The sequence below is a fragment of the Bos grunniens genome, chromosome 12 (assembly GCF_055505025.1).
Source record: "Bos grunniens cultivar Pamir isolate PY7600 chromosome 12, Bosgru_T2T1.0, whole genome shotgun sequence".
Taxonomy (NCBI): domain Eukaryota; kingdom Metazoa; phylum Chordata; class Mammalia; order Artiodactyla; family Bovidae; genus Bos; species Bos grunniens.
The window spans coordinates 82265070-82278334 of NC_141176.1; the positions used below are offsets into that span (position 1 = coordinate 82265070).

The following is a 13265-nucleotide window of genomic DNA, read 5'->3' on the forward strand; positions in this document are numbered from 1 at the left end:
AAAAAATATAGAACACTCGAGGAGCAGTTTCACATGTTAGATCTCTAAGCATTCATTATCAAGGTCGTGGATCTTTGCCCTTAAATCAACGTGTGGTAGAATAACAATGTCATGAACAAACAAATAGACAAAATGTCACCTCCTCCAGTGTGACTGTTTTTTGAGTCCCCTCAAAATTCCCCATGTGACACTGTCTGAAAGGGAAGCCTTTGGGGGTGGAACCCTCAAGAAGGGGACTGGGGCTTTCTACAGAACAGGCTCCAGAGAGCTCGCTCACTGCCTCCTCCAAGAGAAGTTACTGTGAAAAGACGGCCATCTGCGAGCCAAGAAGCAGGTCCTCGTCAGGTATTAGATCTGTAGATGCCTCCATCTTGGGTTTCCCAACCTCCTGCAGGAAATAAATGGGAGGGGACTTCCCTGGTGGTCCAGTGGTTGAGACTCTGAGCTTCCGACTCAGGGGGCCTGGGTTCGGATCCTGGCCAGGGAATCAGATCCCACATGCCACAACTAAGAGTTTGCATCCTGCAACTGGAAGATTCCATATGCCACAACAAAGACTGAAAACCCTACGTATCGCAACTAAGACCCAGTGCAGCCAAGTAAATATGAAAAAAAAAAAGAAGGAAAGAAAGAAATGGCAGTTGTTTACGAGCTACTCCATCTGTGTTATACCAGTAATAGCAGCCGGAAATGGCTCATCCACACAATGAAATGACACCATTAAGAATGAGAAATAAACGTGTACTCAGTGATATGGAAAGGTGTTTGTGAGTCTATTCAAGCAAGTAACAAGACTATATAACAAAATACCATGTATATTATTATGTATTACTTGGGTTGCCAGAATAAAATATCACTGACTGAGTGGCTTAAACAACAAAAATTTATTTTCTCACAGTGCTGGAGCTTGAAGTTCAAGGTTAGGGTGCCAGCATGGTCAGCTGGTGCCTGGTAAGGACCCTCATTCTGGCTCGCAGACAGCTGCCTTCTTACTGTGTGCTCACATGGCAGAGAGAGATTTCTTACTCTTAGAAAGGCCACAGTCCTATTGGATTAGGGCCCCACCCTTATGATCCCCTTTAACATAATTATATCCTAAAGACCCTATCTCCAGACGTAGTCACATTGTGGTTCTGGGCTTCAACATACAAACAGGAGGGTGGGGAGAGACAACACAATTTAGTCCACAGCAACCCATTATAAAATTTTTATGAATAAAACTATACATGGATGAAATTCTAGAAGTGTTAGTCACACAGTCGTGTTCGACTCTTTGTGACCCCATGGGTTATAGCCCAAAAGGCTCTTCTGTCCATGGAATTCTCCAGGCAAGAATAATGGAGTGGGTTGCCATTTTCTTCTCCAGGGGATCTTCCCAACCCAGGATCAAACCCAGGAGGTCTCCTGCATTTCAGGCAGATTCTTTACCATCTAAGCCACCAGGAAAACCTAGAAGGTTTGCTTCAAAATGTTTCTATCAGTGGTTATCTTTGTGCAGCAAACACCACAGGCTTGGTTTCCACAATGAATGTTAATCTCCTGCTTATGATTTAATAAATATTAAAAAGATGGTCAATTCTTAAAAAGCACTGCGGAAAGGGACAATATAAACTCTCTTGTGCTAGCTCGCGCTGGCTGCACTCACAGCATCAACAAAGCAACGCAATCCCCGGACGCAGCAAATGGATCTAGGAATCAGAGCAGACTGTTCCTTGAAAACATCAGCCGAGTTTACTGCTCCAGTCAAACAGGCAACAAAATCCACATGGCATCATTAGGAAGGATATGAGAAATAAAACGGAAAACACAAAGCCATGGTCCCATGACCGAACCAAGAACCAAAGGAGTGTTCCAGAAGGCAATCAAGCAGATTTCTGCTTTCTTACACCTCAAGACAGTTATCACAGTTCAAGAAACAGTTATGAGAGAACATCTAAAAAATACAAAGATTCAGCCTTTACCTTCCCCACGGCCTCAAGCTGATGTGTATTATTATCCCAGTCTCCACTAACCCTGGTCATTGATTACACCGCAACCTCTGCCTTACCCTCCCACCAGCCCACCCATCCACACAGCCCCGCAGCCCCACAGACACACACAAGCAGGGCTGAGGCTCTTGCGATCATATCACCTTCAGCTCTGTTCTCTTTGCACGGTGCACACAGAATAAACCAAAGGAATTTCATAACCAGTTGGTGTTTCACATGAGGAAGGCCTGTTTCGCCTGGAGAGACTGAAGTGGTCTCTGTATAAAATTCTATACAGCAGTAAAGGTTGAGAACATGTTGAAGACGTGCAACAAATCTTTCAATAGGAGGACCATGAAATATTTCAAAGCTTTAAGGAGGCAAGAAAAAAAGATCAACTGTCCATTTACAATGGGTAAGATTATCACTCTATTATCCCAACATGTCATGAAAGAAACTGAGGATGAGCTTGTCTAATCCCCTTGCAACTTGCAGTAATGTGCTCTCTGTCAAGGGCTGACAGAATCCTAGCTGCTATCAAGGTTAGAACTGAATGGCTTCTCCCACGTCAGTTACATTACACAAAACGAGAACATGCTACAGATAATCCCACAGTTCCTCAATTCTTCCATGACAGACACATCAAGAAGGGAAGCAGCTACCACCGGCAATGAGGAAAACAGGTCAGGTCCTGGTCAACAGGGCTGGGTCTATCACAAATCTTCACAGAAAAACTGGGATTTACAAGAGTTTTGTCTCAGCTCGAGCTGCCCCTCCTCATGGAAGGTGCCTGGGCAATGGGTGGGGCCTCCTCCGCCAGCGGAGACTGGAGAGCTTCCTCCTTATTTCTGTACATCTAGCACCCAGCACAAAGAAGCACTCAAGGGTGTTCCTTTTTCACTCTAATTGATTTACTTCTTTCTTTATTTGGCTGTGCCAGGTCTTAGTTGCAGCATGGTGAGATCTAGTTCCCAGGCCCCCTGAATTGGGAGCACAGGGTCCCAGCCAAAAGATCAGCAGGGAAGTCCCCTCAAGGGTGTTTCCTGAATGACCTGGACAGTCCATTACTTAGAAAAGAGAAAATGTTAGGAAAATTCTGTACTCAGGAATGAAATCTACCCTAACTCAATCCTGCCCCTCCACCATAGTTTGGAATTACTGGTCAAAATCAACCTGAGCCTCAAGGGATACACTCGAAGTTCAGTCAGCCCACAACTGCCGGAGAAGCCCTTTTCCGCAGGTACTACCCACCACCGAGCTGATTCATGTCTCTCGGACATAAAAGGAAAGAAAGAGCTTCCTGCACAAGATCGGACAGCTGCAGCCTTACAAAGCTAATGTCCGCACTCAAGACATCAGATTTTTAGTCAACTTTACTAATCTTAAAAAAATCACAGAGGTAATTTTTAGGTAACCGATAAAGATGTAACATGCACTGTAAGTGTTAATTGAATGATATAAAAACGTCTTAATTCTGATTTTGCCTTTAGCACAACAACAACAAAAAAGCAGGCAACTTATGTTAAAATAAAAAGTAAAAAAAAAAAAAGCAAGCTACACAAAACAAGATTTTTATGGAATTAAATTAACATTAAAAAAAAAAAAAAAAAGACATCTGTATCTCCTCACATCTAGAAAAGCACTAAAATCCTTCATGGTGATGACTGTTTCTCATGACTAGCCAAAGCTTCACGAGACTGGTCAAAACCTTCTGGAAAAATGTATGCCTGACTGCATGTACTCCCTCCCCCTTCAAAATCACATACATACTGATCTCCCCACCCTGCCTCTTTTCACAGAGAGATCTGAGGTGCTGTCTCCCAGGCTGCAGTTCTCATTTTGCCCCAAATGAAACTTAACCCACACAAAAAAAGACATCTGATTTTGCTTCAGAGCCAACCTGAAGGTTTGTTCTTCACCAAAGTTCTCTACTAGTTTATTAATTCATGCTCTGCTTTGTTTCAATGGGATTTAAAGTGATTTACATAAGCAAGAAGAAGATTAAAAGTATTTTGATAAGCCGATGAGAAAAAGCAGGCAGTGATAAAATAGTAGTACAGGAAAAAAAGAAGCAAAGTTTAAAGGAAATATAAAACAAATCATTTTGAAAGAGCCCATATATCTGTTAGAATCAGGTCATGTGTGTGAAACTAAGCTTTCTTTTAACAGTCAACTGAAGAGGTGGCTGAGGTCAGTTACGTGAATCATAATGTATATAAAATAAATACAATTCAATTAGCACTTATGCTACACAAAGTAGCTCCTCAGGAAAAGCGCCATCATTCAGAGCATGAAGAGAAGAAATTCCTTCCAGGGCTCTTCATAAAAGAAACACTAAAAAATAGAAATAATTATAATTGCTAACAATTAGCACTAACTTACATGAAGACACTGTCCTAAGGACTTCAGATACAGTCATTCATTTAACAACCTTATGAGGTAAGTACTGTTTTTATCTGCATCTAATGGATAAGGAAACTGAGGAACAGAGAGGTTAGGTAAATTGCCCAAAGTCACACAGCCAGCAAGTTGTGGATTTGGGACTCTCAGTCACTATACTATGGTGACTCTTCGCCATTCCGAAAGCAAATGAGCAGGCCCTCCACACCCTCGTGGTAGACATCACCTAAGTAAGGATGTTTCTCATGCCCTTCACTGTGGGCAAGAGAAAAACACAAAGCTTAGTTCAGAAGCAGCAATTCCTCTGAGGCCAGAATGAGCCAGTCCACCCCAGTGAATTCTGACAGACAGGCAGATAACTGGGGTATTTCAGAGTCTCTAGAAGAGTGGTGGCCTCATGAACGTTATTTTTCCTCCATACGGTTTATTATGCACTGAGTGGCCAGGGAGGGGGTTATACTCTGAGGAGCGGTGAGGGACAGCTCTGACGTGCTGAGAGTTAAGATGCAGCCACAAGCCAGTCACTACGTCAGCTGAAAGAAGGACAGACACTCTCCTAACCAAGGCTGAGGAGCCTGACAAAGACCTACAAAGGATCAGTCTAATTTGTATGGAGCAGGCCCAAGGGAGGGCCACGGGGCAATTCTCCCTTAATCAACAGCTTGGCTGGATCAATCCAAAGGATGAGAAGGTCCTCAGAAGCCCACGCCATGGAACAGGTCTCAACAGAGCCAGTCTGGATAATACCCAAAGATAGCATCCTCAACTGTCGCTGAAGGACCATAGCAAACCCCTGGAATGGCCAGCTTAGGACCATGCAACTTCTTAGGATAACTCCAAGACAAAAATGTTTTGGGGAAAAAAAAAAGCTTGGTTTCAGAAGACCTTCTCAACAGCTTCTCCAAGTTCGAGTTCAGGACCATAAAACCATTTCCTCAGAATTCACTCATTAGCTGAGCATTTACTAGGAGTCAGGGATTGTTCTGGCTGTTGAAGGCAGAAGCAGTCAGTAAAACAGACAAAAATCCCTGCCATCATAAATCTTATTCCTGTGTAAGCACTGTAAGTAACACTTACCAATAATTACTATTACTATACTTACGGCATTAGTCTCACCTAACTCTGTGTCAGGGGTATGGCGGGGACTCAGAGAAGAGTGCACAGGTGGTGTGGCACAATTACATCAGGGGTCAAGGAAGCCTCGCTGCCATGGAGAACTCTGGGCAAAGCCCACCAGGAGGCCAGGGTGGACCAAGTAAGCGCCCGGGTAGAGATCCCAGGAGAAAAGGTCAGAGAGAGGAGTGAGGAGAAAGGTGAAGAGGAGGAAGCAGGGCCTGGGGGGCACGCTGGGGATGGACCCAGAAGTCATCTGAAGGATTCTGGATCTGACTCTGAGCAGAAGGATGGTCTGCCTTCCCTTCCCCAGAGACCACTGTCAGTTACACAGAGAAGACTCCAAGGGGTCAAGGAAAGAGAGGCTGGGAGGCCAGTTTGGAGTGAGAGGGTACACTCTTCCACTCACAGTGCCTCGGCTACAGGCACATGTGGTCTTCTCAACTTTCCGGGTATGCTAGTGCGGGCAAGGGTGGCAGCTGAGGGCATCCGACCCGAGGCACAGGACCGGGGCTTCACATCCAGTCCTAGAATCCCAACAAAGCCCTGGGGCAGGTTAGTATTCCCTCATGCAATAAACGATAAGGAAAAACAAGCAGGGTCTCTCGCAGGCAGGTTAACCAAGCACCAAGTCAGTGAGGGTTGCAGGAGCAGTAAAGAAGCTGGTGGCGTGGGAGAGGGTCTGGCACCACGGCCAGGCAGTCCTAGGGCTGCCGGGGTGAGGGACTACCCCAATGGGACAGACACTCTAATGGGCCAGTCCTCCTCAGCTGTGATGCCAATCATTCGCAAAAGCATATCCCAAAGTACTTAGAGTTTAAAATATTTAATAGTTAAGACAGCACCACTTAAAACTGCATGCCCACACGTAACACTCATGCCTTCCAGAACGCATCTGAAGCTCATCCGAGGCTCTCTTTCCCTTTCCTCCCAGGGATTCTGAGAGCTAACACCATGTAAACCTCTCCCTAAGACGCATCCTCTCTTGGAGCTCCTGCAAGGCTGGGCCGACCTGGTTTGATCCTGGGAGGGGAGTGGAGTGTGGGGGGAGAGATGTGGCACGCCAGCCCTCCGGGTCTCGGGTGACAGCCTATGACCAGGAAGGTTTCAGGGGTTCCGCACACCCTGCTCTGGCCATACTGGGCTCCTGCTGGCCATCCCCCTCCACAAAAAACGCCCACATGTATTATTCCCCACTTGTTTGGACAAGAACTGCCATAAGAACAGAAGGAAAAACGGCAAGGCATTCTGAGGGAGGAAACCAACACGGAGCTTTCTCATGAGCCTGGTATTTGTGAGAAGGCCGCGGAGAGGCACACCCATCTGTGACTTGACACCTCCTCGTGCCCTGGGAAGGAGGAACCATCACAGGAATGTCAACTGAGCATCTTTTGACTCTCAAGAGCCTTCACTCACAAAATTCTAAATGGCCAGATTTAAAATAATAAGCCTGTAAATATCTTTCTCACACCCATTACAGTTTTCTTTCATGTTTCCTTTACATTTCTGCCCCGAATCAAAGGATGAACCACAAGCCATTAGTAAGGAAAATCTAGCCAAGTGAAAGGATAAGAGGTAAAGGGACTGAGCAATTCACCATCACAGGTAGAGGGTTCAATCCCTAAGACCCTAGATACCAGCTTTGACCTCTGTTATTTCTGGCACTATACTGAGAACATGTAAGCGCATAAAGCTAACTCAGAAAACTGTTCTGTGACCACATGCCTTACTCCAGCTGCTCTCTCTGCATGTATTTCAGGTCTGATTAACACATGACATTCTCACACATACAAACAGGCACCTCACAATTGGAAACTGAAGGCCACTCACTACCCACTGACACATGCAAGCTATATATACATAAGCATACTGAAATAAATGAGTATATTTGCTTTACAAGTAAAGGCTAGTTTTATTCTAACCCCAACCAACTACTTGTTAATTAAAAGACAGCATTTACCAGACAGGAGGCGATCAATAGTTCTGAGTCTTCTTTTGTCCAATTGTATGCTGTGCATTCAAGGGCATTATTCTCTCCTTGATGTTTGCACATATAAGCACAGTTTCTCTCGAAAACGGTGCGGATGCCTTTAAACAGAATCACACTAGTAGTGCAGCCCATCCCCAAGCTGTGGATGCTCAGGTCTCTAGCAATCTCTACTCCATTTCCACACTATCTTCCTTGGCTCTTCAGAGCAGACTCCCACTGTACCATCTTCACGACAGGCAGTTGCCGACACCAGAACAGAAGGGAAGCTCCGAGCTGCTGTACTAAATGCTGCTCCTGCCCAGCCGCCTGACAAAAAAAAAAAAAAAAAAATTCCAAGCTCGGAGTGTAACACAGGAGGTGTGGTGCAAAAAAACAAGATGACACACCTCGGATGCACCAAAATCTTTAAAGTATTGTATTTTTTCCAACAGACTTCCTCACTGTTAATACCAAAGGATAAATAAGCAGAAGATGTACATGCGGTTACTGGAAAACTGCCGGCTCCGGTGATTTGCTCGGGATTGTTCTGAATCTCAGAACCTGCCCCAAAATGAAAAAGACGGAGCCAGACAGTCACCCTGCTGCAGAGGCTGCCGGAGGCACAAAGAATGTTCATCTGCTGCAAGAAACCTCGCTCCCAGAATGCTTAGCCCAGCATCTATATTAGCAAACATCTCTTTCCTTGACCTAAATATGCTGTTTGTTTAATCCTGCATCAGTGAGGAACAGAGAAGCAAAAGGGGGAAAAAAAAAGTCCAAAAAATGAGAGGAATCACTAAGATGACTGCTGCTATGGAAACATGTGTAAGCCCACTTCAAACAACCTTTGGCGTGTGTGGGTAACAGCTTGCTGACAGCAAACCACAGGGGAACACGAAATTGCTGTGTCAATCTTGCCTTCTGCCCACTCGACTCTTTGCTGGAGAGGGGGCTAGCAAGTTTGCACTGCTTAAAAGAAGAATTCTCCCCTGTCTGGTACCCAAAGATGCAAATGAGAACATGGATACAGGGTTACCTGGCGCCTCCTGAAGCAGCGCTCTGGTATGCAAGGGTAAATGCACACTTAAGGGCCACAGGCAACAAGGTTATTATGTTTGGTACATAAGTAATCCAAATCCTTCAACTGCACACTGAACTCAGTGACACTGTTCTACCTTGTGATATCTTTGGGACTAGCTGATAGGAAAGCTTGTCACTGATATAATACCAAGTTGACTCTTGCCATTTTTCCTTCTAGAAAATGAAAAGCAAATTATGTAAAAAGACCATCATGAACACACAAGGAAACCCCTCCCACCTACAACATGTATCTATAAAAAAGTTACTGCTCTTTTAAAATCTATTCTGACATGCTTCCTTATTTCATAAGGCAACAGATGGTTTTCATTTTCTAGCTATAGATTTCAAAGTTGGAGTGAATTATAATTGAGTACCTACAGGTTAGTAACAGAAACCTGTGTCATGCAGGGAACGTAAATCTTTAGAGAATAACATGCAATCACACAATTCCAACATTTGTGTTTTCTACGGCTATTAGGACCAACAGATAGCAGAAGTCTAGGATTTGTCTATCTCCTGAATTTTTATGCAAAGTGTATCAAATAGCTACAGAGATCAAAGGAGTAGATACTGGCCACATGCAAAAAAAAAAAAAAAAACAGAATAACTATATGTGGTCTACAGCAATCAGCTTCAGAATGGTAGCTCTGTTGAGAGAGTAGCAGTGAAAGGTATAAGACATCACTTGTAAAACAGACAGCTAGTGCGAAATTGCTGCATAGCACAGCGAGCTCAGTTCAGGGCTTCGTGAGAACCTAGAGGGCTAGGACAACATTCAGGAGTGAACGTCGACATTCTAGGAATCAGCGAACTGAAATGGACTGGAATGGGTGAATTTAACTCAGATGACCATTATATCGACTACTGCGGGCAGGAATCCCTCAGAAGAAATGGAGTGGCCATCATGGTCAACAAAAGAGTCCAAAATGTAGTACTTGGATGCAATCTCCAAAACAACAGAAGGATCTCTGTTCGTTTCCAAGGCAAACCATTCAATATCACGGTAATCCAAGCCTATGCCCCAACCAGTAATGTTGAAGAAGCTGAAGTTGAACGGTTCTATGAAGACCTACAAGATCTTTTAGAACTAACACCCAAAAAAGATGTCCTTTTCATTATAGGCGACTGGAATGCAAAAGTAGGAAGTCAAGAAACACCTGGAGTAACAGGCAAATTGGCCTTGGAGTACGGAATGAAGCAGGGCAAAGGCTAATAGAGTTCTGCCAAGAGAACGCGCTGGTCATAGCAAACACCCTCTTCCAACAACACAAGACTCTACACAGGGACATCACCAGATGGTCAATACCAAAATCAGATTGATTATATTCTTTGCAACCAAAGATGGAGAAGCTCTATACAGTCAGCAAAAACAAGACCAGGAGCTGACTGTGGCTCAGATCATGAACTTCTTATTGCCAAATTCAGACTTAAATTGAAGTAGGGAAAACCACTAGACCATTCAGGTATGACCTAAATCAAATTCCTTGTGATTATACAGAAGTGAGAAATAGATTTAAGGGACTAGATCTGATAGATAGAGTGCCTGATGAACTATGGCCAGAGGTTCGTGACATTGCACAGGAGACAGGGATAAAGACCATCCCCAGGGAAAAGAAATGCAAAAAAGCAAAATGGCTGTCTGGGGAGGCCTTACAAATAGCTGTGAAAAGAAGAGAAGCAAAAAGCAAAGGAGAAAAGGAAAGATATAAGCATCTGAATGCAGAGTTCCAAAGAATAGTAAGGAGAGATAAGAAAGCCTTCCTCAGTGATCAATGCAAAGAAAGAGAGGAAAACAACAGAATGGGAAAGACTAGAGATCTCTTCAAGAAAATTAGAGATACCAAGGGAACATTTCATGCAAAGATGGGCTCAAAAAAGGACAGAAATGGTATGGACCTAACAGAAGCAGAAGATATTAAGAAGAGGTGGCAAGAATACACAGAAGAACTGTCCAAAAAAGATCTTCACGACCCAGAGAATCACGATGGTGTGGTCACTAACCTAGAGCCAGACATCCTGGAATGTGAAGTCAGGTGGGCCTTAGAAAGCGTCACTACAAACAAAGCTAGTGGAGGTGATAGAATTCCAGTTGCTGCTGTTGCTGCTAGGTCACTTCAGTCGTGTCCGACTCTGTGCTATTTCAAATCCTGAAAGATAATGCTGTGAAAGTGCTGCACTCAATATGCCAGCAAATTTGGAAAACCCAGCAGTGACCACAGGACTGGAAAAGGTCAGTTTTCATTCCAATCCCAAAGAAAGGCAATGCCAAAGAATGCTCAAACTACCGCACAATTGCACTCATCTCACACACCAATAAAGCAATGCTCAAAATTCTCCAAGCCAGGCTTCAGCAATACGTGAACCGTGAACTTCCAGATGTTCAAGCTGGTTTTACAAAAAGCAGAGGAACCAGAGATCAAATTGCCAACATCCACTGGATCATCGAAAAAGCAAGAGAGTTCCAGAAAAACATCTATTTCTGCTTTATTGACTATGCCAAAGCCTTTGACTATGTGGATCACAATAAACTATGGAAAATTCTGGAAGAGATGGGAATACCAGACCACCTGCCTGACCTGATCTGCCTCTTGAGAAACCTATATGCAGGTCAGGAAGCAAGAGTTAGAACTGGACATGGAACAACAGCCTGGTTCCAAATAGGAAAAGGAGTACGTCAAGGCTGTATACTGTCACCCTGCTTATTTAACTTATACGCAGGGTACATCATGAGAAACGCTGGGCTGGAAGAAGCACAAGCTGGAATAAAGATTACCGGGAGAAATATCAATAACCTCAGATATGCAGATGATACCACCCTTTTGGCAGAAAGTGAAGAGGAATTAAAAAGCCTCTTGATGAAAGTGAAAGAGGAGAGTAAAAAAGTTGGCTTAAAGCTCAACATTCAGAAAACTAAGATCGTGGCATCTGGTCCCATCACTTCATGGGAAATAGATGGGGAAACAGTGGAAACAGTGTCAGACTTTATTTCTGGGGGGGCCCCCAAATCACTGCAGATGGTGAATGTAGCCAGGAAATTAAAAGACTCTTACTCCTTGGAAGGAAAGTTATGACCAATCTAGATAGCAGAGACATTACTTTGCCAACAAAGGTCAAAAGCAGAGACATTACTTTGCCAGCAAAGGTCCGTCTAGTCAAGGCTATGGTTTTTCCAGTGGTCATGTATGGATGTGAGAGTTGGACTGTGAAGAAAGCTGAGCGCCGAAGAATTGATGCTTTTGAACTGTGGTGTTGGAGAAAACTCTTGAAAGTCCCTTGGACTACAAGGAGATCCAACCAGTCCGTCCTAAAGGAGATCAGTCCTGGGTGTTCTTTGGAAGGACTCATGCTAAAGCTGAGACTCCAGTACTTTGGCCACCTCATACAAAGAGATGACTCATTGGAAAAGACTGATGCTGGGAGGGACTGGGGGCAGGAGGAGAAGGGGACGACAGAGGATGAGATGGCTGCATGGCATCACCGACTCGATGGACATGAGTTTGGGTGAACTCCAGGAGTTGGTGATGGACAGGGAGGCCTGGCATGCTACAATTCATGAGGTTGCAAAGAGTCGGACATGACTGAGTGATTGAACTGAACTGAACTGAGAGGGGTAGGATGGGGTGTTTATTGTGAACACCATTAAGTAAAGCCTTTATTGAACTTGTTACAAAAAAAAAAAATGACAATTCCTTTAAAGAAGAGTTATCACACCCACATTCTGACATTAGAAGATCTAAGTCTTCATGTGACATCACAGTGAGAGTGATAGTCGTGTCCAATTCTTTTGCAACCCCATGGACTGTAGCCCGCCAGGCTCCTCCTCTCTCCGTGGGGATTTTCCAGGCAAGAATACTGGAGTGGGTTGCCATTCCCTTCTCCAGGGGATCTTCCCAACCCAAGGGTTGAACCCAGGTCTCCTGCACAGGTTGCGGATTCTTACTGTTTGCGCCACCAGGGAAGCCCTGACATTACAGTGATGGCAGATAAATAACATGGGCACTCACCTGCACAGAAACTGAATCTTGTAGACTGTAAATCAGTAAACACCTGGGTTAAAAACTGTCTTAAGATTTCATAAAATTCACCAACTAATCTAACTCCTATACTGTAAAGGGAAACATTTTTTTAAAAGTAATAGTTAAATGAATTAAATAAAGATAATACCTACAAATTTAAACTTAATTTACTAGTATCACTTAGACATCTGGGGTGCAGAAGCCAGTGAATACTACTTAATATACAAAAGATGATGTTTGAACTTTACAACGGATCATAAATGATAAGCAAGTGAATATGAAGCTGCTGGTATATTCTATTTGATTTACTTAAAAAAAAAAAAAAAAAACCTAAAAGTTAATATTTAAAACAATGAAAGAGAATGAAACAATTTCCTAACAATCATTCAGAGGAAAAAAGAAATTTCTCCTAGAGATACATTTAATAACCATTTAAGCAACCTGTGTCAATTGTAAATATCAATCATTTTCCAACCAGCAAAATTAGTGAGCAAGGAAAACAGAAAACATTTAGAGCGAAGGATACAAGGCCAAAAAGTGATTTTCATGCTAATAGAAGCATGACAAAGTGAATCACTCAAAATGTGCATTTGGTTTTGCCGAGTTCTCTCATCAGAATGATCTTGGACTAGTGTAAAATGATAATTACCATGAACCGCATCAGAGGACATGAATAGATGGCTGATATCTATTGGCAATCATCTCTGCTACCTACAGAGG

General features: G+C 43.6%; 1 protein-coding gene across 37 annotated transcripts in view; it reads right to left on the minus strand.

The window, feature by feature from the left end:
- Positions 1–13265, minus strand: part of DOCK9 (dedicator of cytokinesis 9) — a 298290-nt gene that overhangs the window by 217936 nt on the left and 67089 nt on the right. For 31 of the 37 annotated variants that reach the window (XM_086330372.1, XM_086330355.1, XM_086330397.1 and 28 more), the window contains exon 1: positions 7441–7776. The exons of the other annotated variants lie outside the window; for them this stretch is intronic. In XM_086330372.1, coding sequence (XP_086186498.1) covers positions 7441–7602 — 162 coding nt within the window. In that variant the 5' untranslated portion in view covers positions 7603–7776. Of the gene's footprint in view, positions 1–7440; positions 7777–13265 lie in introns of those variants that run through there. 37 annotated transcript variants of the gene reach the window in all.